We start from the raw sequence: 25622 nt of genomic DNA, 5'->3' as shown, positions 1-25622 counted from the left end.
ACAGGGAAAACTAACAGCACTAGTGGAGTGGGTGATGCAAACGGCCATCAGAAGCTGAAGTTCATAAACCATAGAAGAAACAACTGGAATCAGAGAGTGAGCTGAAAGTGGTTTGCTCTACTAGCAGGCTATCACCCCTTTTTACCCCTGTATATATATTCCGGTTACAAACAAAGGCTGTATAAATGTCATTAAATACTTACAGTGCATTGTTGTGAACAAACAACTATATCCCAAGTGCTGAAAAACATTTAAATCTCAGTACGCTGTTGTAATATTTATTTGAAGAAGTACTTTCAAGTTTTTATACAAGTTCTGTGTGTAATTCATGCTGTAAACGCACTGACCTAAACTGAGTTAGCTGGGGGGAATTTGACAGTGACAGTAAAATCTTCATCCAAAATATATTATGCTCTTATCTGCAATACGCTTCTAGATTTTTTTACCCTTTAGCTGGTCTAGTCTAACTTAAGACTTCTGCTTTCCTCTCTCTTATCTAATTATAATGTGGATTTTTGCCTTACTCAGGGTGTTAATTGCTGTATGCTCCATGGTGTGGAAAAACAAACAAAAAAACCTCCCTGATTTTATGCTGCATTCACCTGTTCTTGAAACAACACTCATTCCTCAACACCAGCTTATGGGATTAATATATATTTGTTAATAAATATTAATATATATGGGATTAATATATACTTGTTAATTTACAGAAGTCTCATATATAGTCTTACAAAGTATTTGGAGCACTTCCAGAGAGGAAGATGATAACTAAAAGATATTAAATGCATACACTTCATCTGCATTAAACAAAACAGTAGTCTAACATTAATGTACCAACACACTCATGACACCTGTATGCAAAATAAAGGTATAATGCAGTCCCTCACAAACAAATGCATTTGCCTACATGTAGAGCATTGAACAAACATACTACCTACTTTAAGAAGCACAGTTTTTGGTATAGCTAGTATTCTTGCCTTAAAACAACATATCTACATGAACTCCAAAGGATGACACCTTTGCCATCTGTAGGAACAAGATAGATTTGAGTCTAAGGAACAGTATATATCATTAATATTTTTCCAGAAGTACTACTATAAACAGAATGTTCTTTTTGAATTTAGGAAGCTACCAGGGCCCACTATTTTCTTTAGAGGAGTTAATATCAGTAAGAAAAGCCCAACATTTGATATAAATCCAACTCGCTCAATGCAAGGCTTAGTAAATGCTTCATTGCCCCCCTATTTCTGACTTTCTGTATGTTCTGAATACAATCTACTTCTTTTTTCCCTCTCCTCCTATTAGATCTTTAGTTGTACTGAATTCAGTCAAATGCCACAATTTAAGACATAAAGTATCTATGTCTTAATAACTTGAATTTAGTCAATCTGATGTTCTTGAAATGCAATTTCACAAGAAAAAGAACCTCTTAATTTAAGGATGAAACATTTTTCTCCTATCAGATTACTCCAACATGAAATACCTGGCCAACAAGAAAAATGTGTTTTCAGTTCATCAGTGGAAAAAGTGCTGGCTTATTTAGGGGTTATTAGATCACCAGGGAGTTTATATGTTCAAGTATTAATTCTCAGAAGACAGACGATTTTTCAGTTGTACATTCCACGATGTAATGTATTTCTATTTTATCTTCAGAGACATCTAGGCTTGTGATTGTTTTTCTCATTCAGCAGTCAGAACGTTCATTTTAGCCTGACCACATTCATACAAGAAATAAGATGGAACCTTGATGTATTTAATTTTCTTACAGCCTTCACTGCAGTGATTTACTGAGAGGAGAAAGTAACCCGCAATAGCTGGTTCTCACAGCAGCAGCGGGAAGACTCATGCTGGTTGGTATCTTTTTTCTTTTGTATATTTTCCTCTCCCTCACCTGGACCTGTACGTTATGGGTAGTTCAATAGCAACAAAAATCAGATTTGCTTTGACACATTACTGGCAAGGCTAAGCAGCTTGCCCAGCAACACACTGGTAAATGAAAGAAAAAAAGAAAAAAAAAAAAAAAAATCACCAGCAGTGAGTCTGTGCTTGAGCTCTAAGTTGCATTTAACAGAACTGCATTTACGGATAGAATCTGGAAATTATTTTTTTAAGTAGTGAAAATCAGAGCAAAAGTCATGGTAATAAACATCACATATGATATACAAACCTTATGAAAAATAATTAGCTTTCTTTGTTAAGTCGTCCTTGTGCTCCATTTTCATTGCAAGTACATATATTGTGTGCCAGTAACTGGAAAACACTTTGAAGCTACAAACAGACCTGCCAGATTTTAAAGATTTTTAAGTTGTCTTTTGTAACTGATGAAGTTCATTGTTTCAGTGCTTTGTTACTGCTGATCCCCTGCTCTCAGGCAGTTTTCAATTAACTCTGTTCTTATATTTGTCTTTACCCCCTTGACTGTTAAGAGCCAAAAAAGTATCATTTTGGAATTTACTCCCACCATTGCTACATGGAGTAAAAGACATGAAAAATAAGAAAGTTTGAAAGCTAGAAATACTACTTTTTTATGATAATTAATTAGACTTTAACAGAAAATTATCAACCAGATATCTAGCACATGAGATCACTGTTGCTTTATATTAGTAACTTTTGTGTTCTGTAGCATACAAACACTTAGTTTTCTCCTGCCAAACTTCTGCACTTCTCTCTAGAACTGTCACACACAAAAAAAGCCCTAACAGGCCCATTTCAGATGAAAATCATTAGTCCTAAATGCTCCCAGCAGTGCAGAGAAATAAATTTTGTAAGCCTATTTTGTCCTCCTTGTTGGAAAACCAAGATCAGGTCTTCAGCACAGTGGGTCCTAAGGAAATGAAGCTGGCAGGGAAGCACAACTTTTCAGGCAGTTGTGGATGGATGAAGGCACTGGAAGTAATCAGTCAGTTATTGGGGTCCTGTGAGCAAAAGTTTCCTCAAAGCATATTCAATCCATTCTCAAAAGAGAGTTATCACTTGCCTCTTTCGGATTTCACACAGCTGTATTGGATGTGTTGTCCAAGGCCTAATAGTACAAAGGATAGGGAGGCCAGGGGCACGTACACACATCCTGTGTCACAAAAACACTGAATGACCCCCTTCCCCTCTCAAAGTTGTAGTGTGTCTGCTACCCCAGCCCTCTCCCACATACCCAGCTACATAAAATACTACAGAGTACGTAGTACATCTTTAGCAAGACTGAACTTCCCCACATTAAATAGATCCGCTCGGATCTGCACAGGAGCCCAGGAGCAGGATGCAGAAGCACAGTGCCAGCCCTATTATTGGGTGAGCTGTGTGAGAACAGAAGAGAAGGAAGGAAAAAGGCCAAGACACAACTGCGTGCTGCAGCGTTCCACAGGGTCTTGGAGGATTCAATAAAAGCAGAGTCTGGTACATGGAAATAACCCAGCTGCCCAGGTAATGCAAGAGCACCTCTGTTCTTAGGCCTGATGCAACTGGAAGCACAGGCGGAGAGGATGTGATTACTGTTATTCTTAAAATTACTAATTGCTTATGGTGACCTCTGCCTAAGCTCAGCTCCAAAAACCTAGAAAACCCAGTCAACTAATAGTAGAGATGCCAGGGGCTATGACTGCACATTTAAGGACAGAACTTTAAAAAAAAATCTATGCAAAGCAAGGTAAAGTACTGGTGCTTTGCTTGGAGCCAGCAGTATCCTTGAGCAAGCCACATTCTGTAACACATCCTGTTGCTCGACCTGTTCATCTGATCTCTGCAACGAAGTTTAGCACCTTGTGAGCAGAGTTCTCCATGTGTAGTGGTCTAGTTACCTTCTTTTTTATGTATTATTTGGTCTAGTCTTCTCATTCTTCTTTATACACCAATCACTTAGGAACATAAAGACATACGGGAGAATTGGAAGAGGGGGGGATATACATGGGGTGGGAAAAAAAGGGTGCCTTGAGAAAAAATAATCATCGTCTGCTTTTTTAATGGGAATTAGAAGGTAGTACCACAAAATCAAGATAGCTAGAGCTTTTCTTCCATTTAAAAAAAAAAAAAAAAAGGTACTCTATCCAAGGCCAGGGCATGCCCAAGAAAATCCAGCCAACAGGCAGGTCCACAGCCTGCTGACATTCCCAGTCCAGAGCACTATGATGAAGTTTTTAAAGAGTTAGATTACTTAAGCACTGAATGCTTTTAGCATTGTGAGTTGCATATGGTATGTCATGATCTTTACCCCAAGGGTTTTATCTAAACATGATAAAAGAGGATATATTTTCCAAAAAGAAGGCAGAAAGCTTCTGACTGCAGGGACCTTGTCTATGCACAGAGCTCCAGGTTCAAAACTGGCATAAAAATACAGTAGGACTAGGGCTGTAGGGAAGAGTTTAGCACTTTTATCTGCTGGAAGTGATTCCTGAGGAGCATATCAACTGGGGGGACAGACTAGAATGGAAATCAGGAAGACCACAGTCCTGTTGATGCATGCAACACCATTGTTTTCTAAAAACTAACATAGCAGATGCAATGAAGAAAGCAAATAAAAGCAGAAAATAAAAATACTATTTGAATGAGACAAATGTGATAAAGGGATAAATGTGATAAACCTGGTAAAACACTCATCTTTCCTGCAAAAGTTTTACATGTAGTTTCTCTGTTAATCACATATACTTCAAACGTACTTAATGTCTTTAGTTTTTTGTAGTACTCTTTTTTTTCTTTTAAAATAAGACTTATCAGAACTGGAAAGAATAGGTTTTGTTGCTGTACACAGAGTAAATTGCCAGAATGACAGAAACTTCCATTATCAAATAATTAACTCCATTATTTTCAGCCTATTTTTTAAGGTTGCCTTGGGATAGTTTAGCTATATCTTGACATGACCAATAAGACATTCCTTCCAAAGCATGCTGACTGCTCAAAACAAACTACATGTGGGTTCTCATATATATCATGTAAAATCTCCATTAATAAAATATTTTATGGCACTGATTTTCCCTGATAAAGATGAACATGCTCCCCAAGACACACTCCTTGATGTGGTACTTGGGGACATGGTTTAGTGGTGGACTGGGTAGTACTAGGTTAACAGTTGGACTCGATCTTAAGGGTCTTTTCCAATCTAAATTATTCTATGATTCTTTCAAATACTCCTCAGCTACTTCTCTCACCATTCTCAGACACTAATAACAACCTCCTGAGATGTGGTTTGAACCAGAGGAAACCTAATTTATGCTTAATCTAACTGATGGCTTTTTGAAGATAGGAGCTTGACCTTCCTTGCCCAGTTCTGAGATGAGTCATAAAGCACTCAGCTGACAGCTATAAGTTCTATTGCTCCAATTAGAACAGCCAACAGAACATATTTTGCTCTCCAGGTAGAATGCCACATTTTAGCAAAAAGGGAAGAATACTAGAAAATACTGAACACTGTATAATTTACTCTTTTATAGACATGGAAGAAGGCATTTAAGAAAACAGGAGGAGAAGAAAATATTCCCAACCTTCCTGTGCACAGGTGAAGCAGGTCTTAACACCTGCATTGCCCACAACCACAGGCCTTCCATGGTTCTGAGGCACAAGGGCATCAGGTACAACCTTAGTTTCCAAGAGGATGTCCTTCCACTGAGCCCTAGGCTTGAAAGCTCATGGGTTCTCTGGTGACATTTGCACTTGTCTTTAGACTTTTCTAATGCAAACGGCTCTTATTGACAACCAAAGAAAACCCATACAAACTTCCATAGCCACAGGCACACTTGGAGTTGCCCCAAAATACCACTGAAAAGAAAGAAGTAAGAATTCCTCTGATTCTCGCAGCTTCCCTCCCCATATTACTGCTGCTTCTTTTTGCTCCCTAATGTTGTCCATCCTAACAGCAGTTTTGCAAAACAAGAAGGGATATATATCCAAATGCCTCTAACAAGCCACCCCGTTAATTTTCATGTAGCTTCACACATACCTGAAACAAGTATGATCTGACCCTGTTAAAGATCAAATTTATTGGTCAGAATATTTAGAAGGAAAAACAACCATGAACAAGGACTGTGATCAATTCCGAGGCTGTACTTTGTCTCCTCTTTGTACTTTCAATCTTTTTTTTTTGCTCTCTCTTCCCATGTCTCTTGGATTCACTGATGCTACTACTCACTTCTCTTATATCCATGAGCAGTTCACAACAATTCAAGTAATACATATCTTCCTCTGTGACCATATAGAGATTTTCTTTCTTTTAACATCTGTATCAATGCCTTTCTATTGCAAAATTCTTGCAGGTTTCAATAAGTTTACTTTGCCTGTGTATCTGGAAACAGGAAAAGATTAACAGGACAAACACAGCAACTAAGGCTCACCTATCGAGTCCATTTTTTTCCCAGTTGCTAAGCCCACTCCTAACCACTCCTGAACACACAGAAAATTTTATTCTTTTCTCTAGTAGGTTATTATCTATTCCTAAAGTACAGGATATAATTAATGAAGTTCATACTGATTTGCAAAGGAGAGAGATGTGTGGTGCTCACAGCTGTAGTGGTTAAGTCTTCATTAGCCAATGAAAACCTTACTGCTGCTAAATTCTTCCCCAGCAACAGGAATAAGCATAATTAATGGAAATTACCACAAAAGATTTCAGGAAGAACATTATTTCTGAAAAAGAAAGACTAAACAAGATAAACAAGGGAAAAAAAAAAAAAAAAAAGTTTGCTTGCTATCTCCTGGAACATTTCAAAGAATTTTCATTTTAGTTGGGAGTGTTAAAACATGGGGAATTATAGAGCCTTCTTGATTTTACTATTCTTTGGACTCTTCCAAAAGGTAGAATGCTTTAATGTCTCTTCTGAACACAAAACTATTCAGGAAGGAAAGGAAATTACAACTACAGATATTAAAAAAAAAAAAAAAAAAAAAAAACAACAACAACAAACCACAAAGCACACACATACACACAGCATCTTGGTACTCTCTGCACAGAAAAATATCTGTGGAATAAGTCTACCCATGCCACCAAAGTAAGACAATTTTTTAAAAGTTTTTCCATTATCTCAAAGTGAATTATACAGTAATAGTAATACTGCTGTGTCTTCTTAATGTTTGTTCTGAACACAATTCACATGAATTGTGTGTTGGTAGCAGACAAAGTCAGGCCTCAAAGTAAGAGGCAAGCAATTTAGTTTTAAAACATTTAATTTACTGAAATTGCTCTTGTCCAATTAGAATAGATTCTGACCTTAGTTCTATTGGTGTAAGTTTATAACACTATTAACTTCCTGAAACTACTTCACATTTAAATCAGTATAAATAAAGTCAGTTCAGAATATAGAAACTAAGTACTGACGTCAATAAGATAAAATGGAAGACAGACAACCTCATATGGTAATTCTCAAAACAGTCTCCATAGACCACCTGGCTTATATGGATTTATCGATACTGATTGTGACAGAGACATCAGACAAAACAAAGTATTAATTGGAATCATGCCGAACGGTACAAAAATGCCCTGCAAAGTGGATCATTCGTGATCCTTGATTATTTCCTCAATACAGATGTTTACTAAGAAGTAATCCTCTATTCCAAGGAGCTTCCATTAATCTGAAAATATTTCATATAAATTTGAAGTATGGCCAGTTGAAATGTGTTTTTCAAACCACTGCTCTCTTACCATTTCCAATCATTCTCAAAAACTGTATATTTCAAAGCTATTTGGCTGACAAAATGGGAATTATCTTATTAGGGACTATAAACTCATCCAGGGATTTTTCTTAAAATTTATGACTCGTTCTCTGTTACGGAGAGAATTCACGAGTAAGGAGGCGATCATGTGCAGATGATAAAATCTGCACTGATTACAGTTCAGATGTGGATCATAAAGTGGACAAGAGAAGCCATACAGAAACGCAGCTTCTGTCTCATTCTCTGTGTCCTCCGGACATGCCCAAGGGGCTCGGAGAAGCCCAGCTAACCAGCCCAGAGACAAACTCCTGTCAGTCACCTGATGCACTGCATGCCCCGCCAAGCAAGCTGTCCCTCGCTGCAACAACATCAGCACAGTCTCCTATCTGTAAGGAACCACTCCTTCAATTACCACTGCGTTCTGAGCTAAGCGGGAGCCTGCGGCCACCACATTGCGTTATCTCATCTTTCTCCAGGAAAGGGGGTGTCTCTTCAGCTACAGAAACTGCCCAGAACCCGAGGTGATACCCCACAATGCAGACACACACTGACCGCCCGGGAACTCCCAGGTGAACTCAGACTGCCACGACTATGATCAGAAGAAAGCACACCCAGGCATCTTCCAGAAAAGATAGTGGAGTGGTTTGCAGTTCGTTGTGGTTTTCGAAAATATTAGAGCATGCTGAAACAGTTTGAACTTGTTGATTTCCAAAGTCCACAACAAAAGGTGCCTGTTTGATATCAGCATCTGGAGGTATGAATTTATGCCTTCTATAACTTTAAGGTCAAAGAATGTAATTTCCCTCAGTGTCTGGCTGAATTCTACCACAGTGATTACTTCAGTGCTGTTAGGACTTTACAACTAACAGGCCAGTGTACTAAGAATCTTGTCTTTAGTTGGTTTCAATCCAATTTTTAAAAAATCCATTTAAAGTAATTAACATATTTTGTATCACTAGACATAATGCAGCAACGTATTGATTTCTCCTGTATTTGTTCATCAGGATCATTGGTGACCCCTTGTAATTCTAAAATCATCCCAGAGATTTCAAGATTTTTCCCATTTTGCAGTGGACCAAAAAATGAAGCACTCTGAAAAACCTTTGTCAAGAGAAGAGACACATTACCCAGAATTACAAATATAACTCACTAGACCGTGTTGGTTTAAGCCTCACAAATCAAATAGAACAGGAACTTTAATCTGAATTTGGAACAAATACTATTTTGGGGTAGGAGTCAGTCAGCCTGTGGGTCTCATGCTCTTAAAAAAAAAATATATATATACCCAAACAATTTTTTAATTAAAAAAAATCCAACCAACTCCAGCAGTTATCCATACCAGAAATGTCACAGATAATGACTGCCATTTCAGAGAGTATAGGCTCTGCAGCACAGAATTATTCCTTTGTGCATTTTAATACACAGATTCATTATTTCACCTCTATTCTCAGCTAAATCATAGAATCTACTTTATAGCGCTGTATCTGTCCCACTCACAGTTATTCCTCCATATCAGAGGCTCTTCATTTCTTTCTTCACTGCAAGTGTGAGGAACTCAAATTATTCAGGCCAGAAAAGTTATCACTGAAATAAGGGCAAGTAGTCACTTTGTCAAACCACTCTCTAATCCTAGATTCTCAAGATATGCACCTAAATCTAGGTAATGTCACTGCATCTTCAGGAGCTCGGAGAATACCTTTTTCATTAAAAAGCCTAATCATTAGGATCTTACAGTCCCTGCTCAAGAAAATCCAATACCACTTTGAAGTTAGCAATAGGAAAGGCTGAATTAGCCTTAGGAAAGTCTGAAGGAATAAGGCTCACAGATGTAACCAAATTAATTCTAAATCACTTTGCTTCTCTTTCAAGCACTGAAATGTTTCTGCTTCGAATCTCTGCTTCATCCTAAATTTGCACTGTATTTTCCTGATATAAACCAAAGAGCAGTCCAAATACTGGCTTGTATGCAAGTGGCCCTCCAGTAGTCTCTCATCGGACCATTTCTCCATCATTAAAATTCTACTCTGCTACACAAAATCCAGCTTTATTCATCACATCGCCTAACCCAAAAATACTACAATAGCCACACCCTGAACCATTAGCGGGTTACAAATTAAACTCTAGTTAAAACGTTCAGCAAGGACACCCTTGGCTGTAGAGCAGATTGTATCCAAAAGAAACGCTTTCCCACCTCTTTGATTGGGGCTAAACAATTCAAACATACACTGCTATAGATTAGACCCGAAGACCAATTGAAAGCTACTATTACTTCAAAAAATAGTACGCTATCAGCGGAATAACATTTTTCACTGTACTTAACCGCCCGGTGAGGCATTGCCAGAGAGCAGGAGCAGCAGAATGAAATTAAAGGTGTCGACTTTAACCTATCACCTGGAACATTGCCTGGTTCATCACGGAAAATCTGCCTCCCTTTTTCACCATACTTTCTTCTTTCCATCCTACTCCTTACTCCCTCCGTCGGGATTAGCGCAGACCTAAACTCTCTTCAAACTGCACTGGCCTGGCTAGGGGATAACCAGTCCTTTCAGTCAACATTGGCAAGTAAATGGGAAGCAGTAAAGAGAAACTAGTGTTGCCACTAGCACTGAGGGATTGTGGGACAAGAATTCATTAGGATGACACAGGTAATTAGCAGCTGATTAAATCAGGTCAGGGTAATCAATCACTGTGCGTTTTTTGTTTGGGGTTTTTTTTTTAAAAAAAAAAAAAGTGGCTGGAGGAGCTCAGCCATGCAGCACAGCTTCATCTAGCATCAACATGAGACAGTTACACTACCTAACTCTGCTTTATCAGTGATGTCAACTGTTAAAATACACTCGACAAATACTTTGTTCTCTTTTATAATAAACTCTCCTGGGAAATCAAAAGCTATTAACCCCAAATTATTTATTCCTTTCAAGGCTCATCTTACTCCTGCTGTATATAAACACAGCTCCTTGAGAGGACATTGCTGCCTAACAGAATACTCTAATTATCATATTATCACTTATTGTTGCAACAGCAAGTAGACTCTACAGACTCTGACTCCATTATGTTCCACAAATTCTGGTTTTGTCCTAGATTAAACATGTCATCTGAAGTATCAGTGTATTTAATTTTTGGGGGAAAAAAAAAGATAATCAATTTCTAGGCTACTGAAAAAATAGGGTTTTAATCTGAGCCACTAGATACCACTGAAATAAAATACCCACACATTAAAATTCATATAGGACACGTATATGGTACCATACCAAATATTCAGGTACAAAATCAGTGGCATTTGCAAGTCCCCCATGGCACACACTCAAAATTCTCTAACAGCTTTTTAAGTCACACCTTTTTAATGTTACTTAGTCATTACTGTAATTTATTTCCTAGCTGAAGATCTCATTTCCTTCCCGCCCTTATAGTCAAATTTGTATTTTTTTTTTAATTTTAAATTACCTGGGCACTTCATGGTTAAACTTAAAGTATCATCCATCCTTGGCTCTCAAGACATTTTAGATACAATTATCAGAGATAAGACTAAACCGGAATCTTTCACCCAAACTGAGGACATCTTGGGTGCAGGTAAACAGCGATTCGGTGTCATAGAAACAGCAACAGACTGAGCTTTGGAAAGATTGGGAGGGAAGCCTTTTTAGCCCTCTGCTCAAGGGCCAGGCTAGCTACAAGTGCCCTTCTGTTTTCTTAAGAAAGTGAGAAGCAAGTTTAAATAAACCCCACACATCTCAACCCCTTTACAGCACCACTGGTTTTATTCCTGAAAAATATATAAGTGTTTCAGAACTTCCTCCCCTCTCTCCCTGCTTTTATTTATTTCCCTTACAGTATCAAAGTTTTCAGGGCTTTTTGCCATGGGCACCTCAGATAATAGTTTGACTCTTCATATCTCAGAGGTTGAAGACTACATACTAAATACTTACATCCTCCACAAACAATATGAAAGGGGAAAACATATTATTTCTCATAATTCTCATTCTGGATGCAAGCTAAACCAGAATTTTCTCCATTTCAGATTCCAAAACCCTTACACTAGCTCACACGAGAATATTTCAAAGACATGCAAGACAATTACACTTTTACCTTCACGACTGGATTTTCAGCAGCATTTGAGTCACTACTTCTCTGCTTTTACATTTGGTTGACAAAATCACACTTCCCTGTTTCTTTAAATTTCATCCATTTATCACAGCTATGGAAAAAGCAATTGAGTGCAAATGATTCCTCTTCGAATTTTGGATAGACCTTTATTGTTCCAAAAGAGGAATCCCACCTACTCTTCAGTTTGTCAGTGTTCATACTTCCAGCAGAAATTTTAATAACTTTTATCAGATTACCCCTTTATAGTGACACTTTTAATTATTTACTAAAAATCAACTTCTTGTTACTCCCTCATCACGCTGACTAACATCAGGCTGGTTCTGAAGCCATCATCATCAAGGCGTCTTTGGCATTAACCACAGCACAAATACCAAACACTAAGATGCAAATGTGACCAGCTATGTAAACTGTATTTCCTGGTTTGCACCCTAAGGGTTCTTGTCTACTTTACCTAATTTTGGTGATCAGATTTCTACAAGTAAAAAGTGTATCTATAAGACCAGCAAAACCTTCCTCCAGCCACACAGTGAGCACCAGATCTCTGTATCATGAGACACACACAAAAACCCAAACTAAAACAGAAGCTGCTAAACAGTTTTTTAAAGAAAATCTCTACCACACCTCCTTTTTTTTCTGTCCATGTCATTTGATTTTTCCTTCCTTCAGATAGAAAAGACAACTTTTTTTAGAAGTTGGATTCCATGCACAGATAGAAGAATTGTGCACATAGAGATACGAACTATTGCAGCTTAAAATCATGCAAGACTAGCACTACAGACAGACATATCCAATTGAAGAGTTGAGGTGGGGCATGCAGTGGAAAAGTTGATGGGGCGTACAAAACTCTTCCACCCTACCACCCTGAATACCTAGTAAAAAAATCAGGAATATCAGCACTTTCAGGCGGGCAGGGGAAAGGAAAACCTCTTCACCCATTAAGCAAACCATATAGATACACAGGGCTGCCAGAAGCAATGGCCAAACGACAGAGCTCTAATCATGGAACTACCAAGAAATGTCAGGTGGCTGGAAACAGAATTGTCATAATTTTTCACTTAGCTACTGAGACTGATTTGCTGGGGTTTTTTTAATGAATGCAGAAATCAATTATTTTCATTAAACAGCAACATGATAGATAGTTGTTCTTATGTCAAGGAGAGATAATAAACTAGAATACTGGAAATACAACCTATACTCTCATTTTATAATTTATATTGTGTGACTAAATATTAAAGAAGGAAAGAAGGCATTTTCAGAAAAGCCTGTGGGAACCAAATGCCTACATGTTCTTAAAATTACTCAAAAGTGAAGTGCTAGGCTTGTTTGAAAATTCCTAAACAAGAGCTCAACACATCCAACCCTGCAGAAGAATCAACAGTGACAGAGTTGTAAATATAAAAGTAAACAAAGTCACCCATTTCTTAATCCAGGATGGCAATTCAAAACACATAATTCTGCCTTTACCCTCAAATACACAACCAAATGTACTGTCATTCTTAAGTCTATTAAAAAAGTATTATGAATTCTCATTCCAATTCATTGAATAGCACAAGCCTTAAAAATTTCCATAATAATTCCTGCCCTTTGATTTGCATCTCAGTTACTGCACGTCTTTTAGAAAGGCATGGATTATGGATATAAAGGCTACAAGCAATGATTAATGTACTGCACCTCTTAAGTAAACCACCTCAGCAGTTAATTGTCAAAAACATTCATTTTCTGATTTGAACTTTTCTGACTTCCACCCATTGGATCTTGTCTGCTTACTTCTGCTTACAAGAATAAAGATTTAGTTAAGTACCTCTGTTTGTGATATTTCCAAGCCAAAACCTTTTCCAGATAAACTCCAATGACTGAGCTCCATAAGTTTTTTCCATCATAACTCTAATTTTTTTTACAGCAAATAATTCACCCCTACCCTGAACTCGCTCCAATTTTCAGCATCCTTTTTAAAGTGTCTGTCACACAATAAACCTGACAGTTCATAGGCGATAATCTCATTTGTAAACTTGGCTCCTGTTTCTGGAGTAGAGCACCTTGGTGAACAAAACTCATGATCAACACAATGCCATCTTAAAAAGCAAAGTGAACAATCAAAGGTAGAGAATAAAAGCGCACTTATTCCATCTTAACAAATAGAAATACCATTTGTCTCTACAAACAAGTCTTCATTCCAAAATTGAGAGTTTTAAAATGCAAACTTGATCTGTATGATCATGAAGACAACTGCAGTACTGATAACAGTGAACCGCTCTGAAACAAAACAGGTTAGGCTCTGCTACATCTCCTGGAAGCATTAGTTTCCACAAGCAAAGTAAATTACTGGGTGCCCCATAAACATCTTGATACTGCCCTTAACTCCTTCAGTTTCTAATGCAACTTCCTAAAACATTTCTAAATACAACAATCATCAGGAAGCAATCCTGAAAAGATTTTATAATTGAACAACCAAAACAGTTTCACATAGATTCAGTCCTTTAACACACAATTACCTTGAAGGCATACAATCAAAATCAAACAAGTAAACCTCAAATTAGCATATCTTTACAATAGGATACTGCTTTCGTGTGTGCTCCCATACTAAAGTTCTGTTGTCGACTGTTAGATTACCACATTGTGGGAGACTTCTAGGCAAACCCGGTGTCTGAATTACAGCCCACACTGCTACAAGCATTCTAAAGGCACTGTTAACACTAAGAACAGCAGCAACAATTTTTCAGTTTGACAGGTGCTAAATGCCACTGAATTTGATTATAATTCCATTTTTATTGTAGCTATTGCCCAACACTCCTGAAATGACCTTACAATAAGATCATTATAATGAATGGCCTTAAACCAGTACTGTTCCAGCTGAACAATACATGGACAACCTCCCTTCAATAGGAGCAAGGTCCTATATAAGAAAAAAGGAAGCATGCACCTACTACAGTATCCAAAGAAGAGCGTGGGATCTTTCACTGAGTCCCCTCTTATCCCAAAGTGCTTTCCCATTTCACAGAATCAGAATCATAGGATCATCTACGCTGGAAAAGACCTTGAAGATCATCCAGTCCAACCATTAACCTCACACTGACAGTTCCCAACTCCACCAGATCCCTCAGCGCTGGGTCAACACAAATTTCATCCTATCTCATTTCCCTTGTAAATATTCCTATTGCAGATGTGTTAATATTTAGGTTGAAGCTAAACAATGCTCAGTGTAAAGCTTACTTAACTCTTATTAGAAACATGCCATTAAGTCACAGAGCAGGAGAACAGTTTTACTACTTATTGTGGCACAGAGATATTTTGAAGTCAAATTTCAGAGACAACAGTCAGTATCAAGGAAGTTAAAAGCTTGTTTTAATTCAAAGGAATTGCCAGGCTATCTCATGGACAAGAAAGAAGAAAAAACATTTTCTTCCATGCATGCCTTCACCTGCATTCTTTATCAATATTTGCAAGGGGTCAGCCTATGTTCCACAGTTCAGTATAAATATTTTGTTTGTATTTTATTTTCATCTGGCCTGAGTTAAACATACTTTCAACGAACTTGGCTAATAAGCCATTTCTCTTAGAAAAGTATGGCAAGTCTACAGAGATGGAAATGTGTATTCCACTAACCAACAGTAAGAAGGAAAGCTCTGATGCACAGCAATATATTTGGCAGCAAACTTGAATATGGTGGTAGTTCATCACTGTTTTGCCAATTATTAGGCCTAGCATAAAGGACAGAGCCAGCATAAAGATGAACCAATAACCAAACTGTATTTGATACCAAAGGGTCAGTACATGGGTGAGCGCTGGGGGTACAAACAAGTCAGTCAGATGATACATAATCGACATCAATCCCACTGACCCCAACAACGACACCGCACGACCAACAATGGGTGGGATAAAGGGTGACATGCAGTCTCCCATAGAAGGGACGGGAGACAACCGAGTCAACCAGCCAAACACATCAGACCAAGGAAGCCACACCCTGAATCTCTGCACAGCCCGCGTTGACAAAAGCCAGAGCTGACTGGAGCCCAGTCCCAGGGAGGCGGGAGGTCCTTCCCCAGCAGGGAACTCTGCCCAGGGCATCCCCCTCACAGACAGACACCCCCCTTCCTGCAAGGGGTCCCAGCTGTTATCCCCAGGTGGGACCCCTGACCTTGGGTTACTGACTGCGGGACCCCTGGGGCTCCTTTACCCAATGGCTCTGTCTGCCAGGCCGCCCCACCCTGGGGGGAAGCCTAAAGGGAAACTCACCTCCCTTTGGGAAGGGCTGTGGGAATCACCCACATGTCAACCTTGATTTGGGGCCTGGGGTTGAAACCCCAGCGTTTCAATCACAGGCAGCAGCAGTACAGCAACGATAACTAGACCTGGCATATAGGTGCGATCCAATACTCTATATTGTGTTTGGGACACAGAAGAATGGCAAAGAGCATCGTTCAGGCTTCTTGCCCACAGTACTAGATGTCATCCACACAGTTCAGCTTCACAACATTAGCGTCCAAGAACTTCCCATCTTTCAAAGAATTTCGCCACACTGACCAGTTCTATGTTGGCTGGTACAAACACTCAGCCTATTCGCAAAATTGGAACTGAAAGCTCTGAGTTTGACCAACATATGCTAATGGCTGTGGGGGTTTTGTATAATGAAAGTCAGAACTGAATTCTTGACCTCAATGCCCATTTTAAAGAGACATTTCTGTTGTCAGTCTGCTGGCTGTCTAAAAACTCAAAGATCTTCTATCCCATTCTCAAAACTGCCAATTAAAAATGACATAACATAAACCATCATCCCAAACATATTTGCCTCTTGTATACTTCTACCACTCATAGAAGTCTGGTCTATATTTATAAATCAGCGTCAACATGGGTCATTTTAAACATTCTTTAAAAAGCACAGTTTTAGTTTTCCATCTGTCCTGTAAACTTTCACCACTGAAGAATTACACTGCTATATTGCATTTCATGTCTCATGTCTAAAAAATGACAGAAGCAGTTAACTATATTTCATTCAAAAGCAATATTCATTACTTTGACTACATAAAACACTTATTTTACCATGAATGGATTCATATTCATATTGTATACAATTGTTTGTCTCCAAACAGATGGTAGTGACTCAACATTTTGCCAGTGGGGCTATGAATATACCCTTAGTCTAATAAGAGAGCATATAAGTCATTATCAATTAAATGCACACACTCTACAAACACAGATACAAATATCACAAATTCACAACAGCTTCAACCCAAATCCAGGTCACAGTAATCAAACCAAATCTTAATCTTTTGACAGAGGGACCACTTTCTTCTCAAAGCACGACACAACTCGAAGTATCTTCTATAATAAATAGATGTGGCAGCTTTTCAAATCCCTCACTGCAGATTCTCCAGCAAATGCTATTGAGATGAAAATCTCAGTGTCAAAACCAGGTAAAATACTACTCAAGAAAACCATAAAACTACTGATCAGGTATACAATGCGAATTAACTAAGACCCAGAGAACATCTCTGGTCTCCCTCCTTTGTTTTCGGTTTGGGGGTTGTTTGGGGTGGTTTTTTTAATAATCTCAGAATTTCAGACTTTGCCTAGTTTATTTTCTTAACAGCATTGTATAATGTTTTAGAAAGATTTAGAAACATTGTATAATGTTTTAGAAAGATTAATGTTTTAGAAAGAAAGAAAGACACAGAAGACAGAACAGCCTATCTTCTGCTCTGTGATTGAAAGCAGGAAGAGGTTTAATACCTAATACACCTTTAGTACCTCAAAATGCAAAAGTTTCTGCCAACACAGTTAAATATAGAACAGAAACCGCATGGGGAGATATATGCATGCCTGATATTAAACAAAGATGTTGAGATTCTCCAAATGGCTTAAAAGTGCAAAGTACTGCAATGGGAAGAGTTGTAATGTTCCAAAAACAGGAGAAAAGATGTCCTGCTCAAGGTGAAATTAAGTATGTTATTGAAGCATATTCAAAGTCTGCTAAAGAACCAGACATATATTACTTGAAATAACAGGAAATTTTGCAAAGTCAAGAGTGAGAATTCAGGCTAGGGAATGCTATCCCAATAAAAGTGTGATGATAGCCTGAGAAGTAATTACACAATTTACACTTTCCTGGCTCAGAAACACTCTCCAAGCCCTTGCAGATGTGACATTTATTATGTTTGACATAATTATGAGATCAGATAACATAAACTCACATCAGTTGCCAGTTAAAACATTGTTTTCTGGTTGGTGGCAGCCCCATGTCAAAGGGCAGAAAGGACTATGCTATAGCGCTACCAGAATAACAGCTCCCACCACACTGAAACTCACTCAAGCCAATTGCTCCCTGACCTCCCTATCTCAAGAATAAAATATTCATGTGTGTAGATACCATCTGTCCCTGAGCCCTTTCCTAATTGTTAACTATCTAATCAATTATCTGATATAAACAACTGTAAGTGACCCGCCCCCAAGCAAATGAAGCGTGTGACAACACTGACACCAAGCGACAGAATTCAGAAAAATACAAACCAAAACAGCCCCCAGGTGGAAATGTTAGCGTATTTCATCAGTGTGCTCTGAAAGAGGCAGTTTTATTTTACCAAGAACACAAAAAATAAGTGAAGACCTATTATGAGCGCTGACATTTTCACAGAAGCCATGCATAAGTGACAGAAAGTATGTGTAACATCAAATACACATTAACACAATTTGACCTTGACCTTGCAAGCACGAGTCAAAGACCGCATACACTTCAAAGTGTTATGCAACCTAGACTTGTAAATTAATTTCTAAAGAAGAAAAAATTAGTGGTTTGCATGCACAGTCAATATCTGAATCTGTTAACTTATGTGGATTTAGTTCATTTTTCAAGTCAAAAAATCCAAACAGTACTTTTATTAAAAAAATATAATGCAAAGTTTAATAGTCTGCTGTGTCTCATTTATTTGCTTTACCTATCTTTCTCTCTGTTGAGAAATCAAAAACCATGTAGTACAACATCATATGCATTAAATAGAATTGTCACCCCTCCTAGGTGACCCAGGCTTACCTGATGACATTACACAAGCGTGAAACCCTGCTGATAGAACAATATCTCCATCAAACGCACCGGTTTTACCACCCATCTTGTTTATGCCCAGTATTCTATGCCTCCCTACCAAGCCTCCATGTTCCTACCTGCTGACGTTTGTATGCCAAATAATCGAGATTTTCCAGATCTTTTCGAAACTTCTGGTAGGTTTTCTGTAGATCAGCTTTACTGGATACATTTCTTAAAGATTCAAATGTTCTTTGAAACTGTGATGGTAAAAAAAAAAAAAAAAAGAAAAGAAACAAAAAAAACACACCATCATTCACACAGTTGCTGTATTTTATTCTACTAAATACTAATGTTATGGAGCTGTGTCACCTCTTGAGTATACTGCCTTCTACACATTCCTGCAATTTTGTTTGGAAATCAATCCCAGAATTCAAAGCATAGTACATATATTTAATTAAATTAAATCCTCTAAATTCATAGGTCAGACTTTCATAAGACAAAACACTAGCAATCAACGCAACCTCTACAGGTTAGTTTGTTTTCTATGCCACATAACACGATGGAATACATTCATATAGATTTAACTTTTTAAACTAATAACAAGCATATGCAACTTTTTACAGGCCATGAACTCCTCATTCCATCAAGCATCTTATATATGAACAGGTGCTCCTATCAAGTTAATTTACTTAAGAGTAATTTGCAAGACCGGATACTCACCATAGGCAATGTGCTCCCGTTCTGTGTGAAAGCTGTGACAATGTTAATTATACTTCATTACAGATCTTACTTTTAAATTTAAAACTTCTTTCATGCATACACTATTATTAAAAATAGTATGGGTATTTTTCAGAGAGAAGAACAATACCAGCTCAGCTGTAGGGAACTGTAACAGCAAGGCTAAGATTTGTGCAAAGGGAGAGCAGGAGGTACAGCTTCCTTGCTACCTTCAAGAAATCAATAACCTTCTCCTGTGACTTTTTCCCCATCTGTAAATAGTCTTCTTCACCTCACAAGTATGTGACAGCTGTAAAGCTGGAAGTAGTTCAGAAATATTGTGTTATCACAGTGATTACCACCAGAACCAAGTCTCTAAACATTTATTTACACTGATATAATCAGGAAAAACTATCTGTCTTCTAAATGCATCCAAAACACTGACTTAGCTTACTACAGTTACAGGCCCTGTAGATGAAGTACCTACTATAAGCTTGCATGTGGTGCTGATGTCCAGGGAATGAGGCAAAAGACCAAAACAAATGGACTGCTTCCCAGTCCATTCTGGAAAACTTCTGCAGTAAAGCTCTTGATAAGGACTGAGCATCCTCTGGTGTCTTTGCTAGCTCGTGATGTAGCCTTTTTGTTTTTTTCTCTGCTATCCATCTACCTGTTTTCAGGAACTTTGGAACATCTGCTCTTCCGTCATATGTAATGGAAATGAGGCAGTGAGTTCAAAGAGAAGAAGCTGAGGCATAAACAGAGTGGTTGCATAATATTTAAACAGGAAATCATACTAAAATGTTGATACTACTTAAGTTAAAATTTTCTGTGCTTGATCTTTCAAATTAATTTATCCAATTTAATAAAGATTTTGAAGTTTCTTCATGTAGCTTAACTCTGCATCCTTCTGTAAAAGGTTAAGGTTCTGTTCACTGAACACTCTTCACTGTTGCTACCATGTTCAGCTGTTGCAAACTGATTCATAATATGAGTATTTGTGGAGTAAGTAATGATATTAAAGGCAGTGATGCCTGATTTTTAAAGTCTAGTTTAATTACTACATTTTGATAATATAGCTTTGCAGCTACACTTCAGAGCATCCTTTATGGAATCCCAAGGAAATAGTTTCTGCACTAGACAAGTTTGAGCTTGTTTGTTCTGAGGTGAGCAAATTTCTCTCCAAGTTTAATGGGGTTCCCTTGAATCCCTGGGAACCTCAATGTGGTCCATGAAAATTAATGACTTGTCAGCTAAACAGGACGCCAGGCCACAAAAATACAAGACTATGAAGATGCACTGCAAAGTACTTCACTGCTTACAATTCAGAGATATGGGAGGAAACATCATTAAATATGGAGTACAAAGTCTTATTCCTGGTAATAACCTTACAATCTCCATATAAACAGAGGTATGGGAGGCAGCAGATACTGCTTCTTTAGTGTGTAAATGATGCTATTTGACAAACCACATACCTTTAATGTAATTTTCCTGGAGTCTAGCTAAGTTATAAGGCTGACATAATCAAATGTCCTGCTGCACATCCTTTATAGAATCACAGAATCATCTAGGTTGGAAAGGGCCTTGGAGATCATCTAGTCCAACCGATCACCTAGCACTGGCAGTTCCCAACTACAGCAGATCCTTAAGCACTAAATCGACCCGACTCTTCAACCCCTCCAGGGAGGGGACTCCACCACTTCCCTGGGCAGCCCATTCCAACGCCCAACAGCCCCTTCTGCAAAGAAATACTCCCTGACATCTAGTCTAAACTTCCCCTGGCACAACTTGAGGCCATTCCCTCTTGTCCTGTCATTTACTACTAGGCTAAAGAGGCTCATCCCCAGCTCTCTGCACCCTCCTGGCAGGGAGTTGCAGAGGGCCAGGAGGTCTCCCCTCAGCCTCCTCTTCTCCAGACTAAACCCCCCCAGTTCCCCCAGCCGCTCCCCAGCAGACCTGTGCTCCAGACCCTGCCCCAGCTCCGTTGCCCTTCTCTGGCCACGCTCGAGTCATTCAATGGCCTTTTTGGGGTGAGGGGCCCAAAACTGAACCCACTCAGCGAGGGGCGGCCTCACCAGTGCCGAGCCCAGGGCTCAGATCCCTTCCCTGTCCCTGCTGGCCACGCCAGTGCTGACACAAGCCAGGATGCCATCGGCCTTCTTGGCCCCCTGGGCACACTGCTGGCTCCTCTTCAGCCGCTGTCAATCACCCCCCAGGTCCCTCTCTGACTGACAGCTCTCCAGCCACTCCTCCCCAGGCCTGTAGCCCTGCTGGGGGTTGTTGTGGCCCAAGGGCAGCCCCCGGCATTTGCCCTCAGTGAAACTCCCCCAGTTGGGCTCAGCCCATCGCTCCAGCCTGCCCAGGTCTCTCTGCAGCCTCCCTACCCTTGGGCAGATCTTGGTCTCCTGCATACTTGGTTCAGACCTAGGGCCAGTGCTGCAAAAAGCCAGTGTGTTATTCGAGAATAAGGAGAAATGGCTCTTTTCTGTTTGTCTAGAGCTGCAGAAGTGACAGTATTTGTTTTTCAGAATATCAGTGTTATCATCTTCACTGTGCTGGACAGCAAAGTAGCACTAAACTACTTTCTTCCCTTTGTGAAGTATTTATCTTTCTTTTCATATGGATTAATAGGAGTTGAATTAAGGACGAGAAGCAAATTTTATTTCCATTCTGACATAAGGAAGCTGTTCATTAAAAAAATACCTTCCTGTTGCATTAACATACTGCTTCTTTAAAAGACTAAATTATACTAAATATGCTAAATCACCAGGAGATACAGTTGGGAAAAAAAAAAAAAAATCAAAAGCTTTCTTAAATTCCAATTACTGAACACACATACTTACAAGAAAATAGGTGCTCTCCCAATATTTTGCTGTAATGAAATGGGCAACATGCCTCTTTGGAGAGGCTTACGGAGAGTAGGTCACACAGCTTTTTCCGTTCAGAAAGTATCAGATTATTTTGCTCCCATTTTAAGAAGGTCTGAAGACATGCATTTTGACGATAAAGCAGATACTTTGTTTTGCATGCATTTCTACCTCCCAAAGCAAGAGTGAGTTATAAAATACATTTCTCTAAATCAGAATGATCTGTGCATGCTTGAGATACAAATAATCATTGATCAGACAAGCTATTCTACACTACACTGACTTCATTACTATACTACCAATAAATAATCTGCCAAGAGAAACTGATTTTCCAAGGTTATTTTACCAACCTAGAATTTGCCTTCCAAGATTAGTGCTCAAAAGAAGGAAATTTCAGAGCGTCCCTTTCATATTATTCTCTTATAAGCACTGCACTTCAGTGTTAAGTAAGTGCTGCTGTAGAAGCAAAACACAGTAATAACTACTCAGAAGGAAACAATTTAGCAATGTTATTTTTTTCCTGATAAATTCAAAGAGAGTCTACTGCAATGGAGTTCTAATCACTGATTGGAGCATGCAGGCATTTACACAGTCCAACTAATAATTTTAAATAGCTGTCTGCTTTTCTAATATCCCACCTTCTAACTTTCCCAAAATAATTTTCAAGCTTCGTCACCAGACACAACACAGATTTTTCAAACTCGGTTGTACTTGGGGCAACTTCATGCATTCCATGTTAACTGATGCTACAAACCACCGTTGTATCATAGATCCCCCCAAGCTTTATGCTTACAACTCACTTCATCTGGAATTTATCTCACAACTTTCCTACTATGTGTGCTAAAATCATACTAGAAAAATTCCATCTTACTTAAAGAAAGCCTAATCTGTTTAAAATAAGCCCTACTTCTTTCACTCCCCCTCCCTTATGTTGTGCAAACAGTTTGTATAAAGCTTAGGATGAAGGGAGTCCAGGTAAATTTGCTTTCATCACTATTTTCTCCTGGTTTGTGTAGCTGACGGGTCGCTGCTTACATTCTCTCTCATCATCTCAAGGATATAACAACATACCACTGTTGTCTAAGGCAGCTTTTCCCAGCTTTAGGAACCTTTTCCTTAACTCTTTGTCCAAATTCATAATAAAAAGATTTATATCCCCTCTTCCCAGTTCTGTCTACCCACCCCTACATGCACAGTTTTCAAGAGATGTCAAAACTCACTCCCCCCCCAGGCAGGAGTTTTAAGAGGGCAACCTATTCCCTCCTATTGTTTTTTCTTTTTTCTTTTTTTTTTTTTTGAGTGCAGTAGATGGGCGTGATTTTTCTTTGCTATTGTGACACAGGAATCTATTAAAAAGGCAGTGGCTGAGCAGTAGGAAGGAAGGCTGCATATTTATCTGTCCTGCCACCACTAAGGGTGAGGGCCTGCTCCTACTGCACGCTAAAGCATGCAGATACTATGGAAGAAATGGAAATAAACCTCTCTCAACTCTACCAAGCACGCTTTGCTCATGGAGACCCTTCTAGGATACTGGGTAAGACGGGAAAAAGTGAAACTGCAGACAGGGTGACTGCAGCAGAAGCAAAACTAGGAAATTCCTGGTAAGTAGAAATTCCTGAGGGAGCTGACCCACACTTAAGTCTTAGCTATGACAGCAAAGAAAAGTTTTCAATGCATATAAAGACAACATTGAAGAGTCTATTGCAGACAAGAATCTGCTGAGAGGTACTGCACTAGAAATAAGACTGAAGGGAAGGCTCCATACTGCAAAATTTAAGGATTGGATTTGGTTTGAAATCTTTTCATTTAAGTGCGTTTTTAATGCAGCAATTGTGTTTTTCTCTTGGAAATACAATCACTATATCCCATTTCAGTTTCTTGTTCTCTGGTAAAACAAATTCAGGAGCCTTCAGACTTGCTCCCTTCAAAGAAATTCTGCAGCAGTAGAACCTGAAGCTGGCCTGTTAGGGTCCCTTCAAAGCCATATTTCTGACTAGCAAGAAAAGGATAATGCTCTTTTTTTCAGTGGTTCCCATGCTAAGACCAAAACCAGATATTATATAAACAGAAGTGCTGCCACTGGGGAGTCTGTTCCTTAGCAACAGCTTGTTAGAAGAGAGTCATTACGAATATGGCTGTTTCAAGGGAAGTCCTAGGGGTTGTAAACCCACGAGTCATTAGGGAATTATGAAGCAGCAGTCAGGAAGCCACTATACCAAGAAGAGAAGTGGATCCAGGTTCCTGTTGCACTCAAAGGGATGTTCACTTTCAAAAGCCCAAGTTTTAAAAGTAATTCTTTAGGACCTGCTCTGTCATTTATTGCACATTAGAGACTGCCACAGAATTTGCAGAGCGCAGCGAGAAACACTGTAGCCCTGATTACAAACAACTGCATCCCGTGTATCATATACTGACCAAGAATCCATTTCTGCTGGCTGATGAGAAAATAAACATGAGTATGAACCAAAGGAGAAGCCAAATCCTCTCCCAAAGACTCCTGTCATCTTGTTAACACTCCTTATTTTCAGAGATTTCTCTTGTCATGAATGACTCATGCACACCAAAGGGAAGGTGGGAAAAAGGTAGAACTTAATCTGGCTACTGCTGTAAAAGACAATAAAAAAATGTTTCTGTAAATACATTAAAAACAAAAGGAAGGCTAAGGAGAATCTCCATCCTTTATTTGTGGTAGTGGGGAAACAGTGACAAAGGATGAGGAAAAGGCTGAGGTATTAAATGTCTTCCTTACCTCAGTCTTTAATAGTAAAACCAATTGTTCTCGAGGTACCCAGCTCCTGAGCTGGAAGACAGGGAAGGGGAGCAGAATGGAGCCCCCATAATCCAAGGGGAAATGGTTAGTGACCTGCTGCACCACTTAGATACACACAAGTGTATGGGGGCAGATGGGACCCACCCAAGGGTACAAGGCACCTGGCAGAAGTGCTCACCAGGCCACTTTCAATCATTTACCAGCAGTCCTGGCTAACAGGGGAGGTCCCAGCTGACTGGACGTTAGCAAATATGAAACAAGAAGGGCTGGAAGGAGGATCCAGAGAACTACGGGCCTGTCAGTCTGACCTCAGTGTCAGGGACAGTTATGGAGCAGAACATCTTGAGTACCTTCACATGGCACATACAGGACAACCAGGCGATCAGGCCCACTCAGCACTGTTTTATGAAAGGCAGGTCCTGCTTGACAACCTGATTTCCTTCTATGACATGGTGACCCACTTAGTGGATGAGGGAGAAGCTGTGGATGTTGTCTACCTAGATTTAGCACCCTCAGTCAG

The 25622-nt window shown here is 39.1% G+C and overlaps 1 protein-coding gene across 3 annotated transcripts in view; it reads right to left on the bottom strand.

The window, feature by feature from the left end:
• CTNNA3 (catenin alpha 3) overlaps positions 1-25622 on the bottom strand; it is a 480821-nt gene that overhangs the window by 420031 nt on the left and 35168 nt on the right. For all 3 annotated transcript variants that reach the window (XM_074924433.1, XM_074924432.1, XM_074924434.1), the window contains exon 5: positions 18886-19005. In XM_074924433.1, coding sequence (XP_074780534.1) covers positions 18886-19005 — 120 coding nt within the window. The remainder of the gene's footprint in view (positions 1-18885; positions 19006-25622) is intronic.

The sequence above is a fragment of the Athene noctua genome, chromosome 21 (genome assembly GCF_965140245.1).
Source record: "Athene noctua chromosome 21, bAthNoc1.hap1.1, whole genome shotgun sequence".
Taxonomy (NCBI): domain Eukaryota; kingdom Metazoa; phylum Chordata; class Aves; order Strigiformes; family Strigidae; genus Athene; species Athene noctua.
This window is presented reverse-complemented; position numbering and strand designations above follow the sequence as displayed.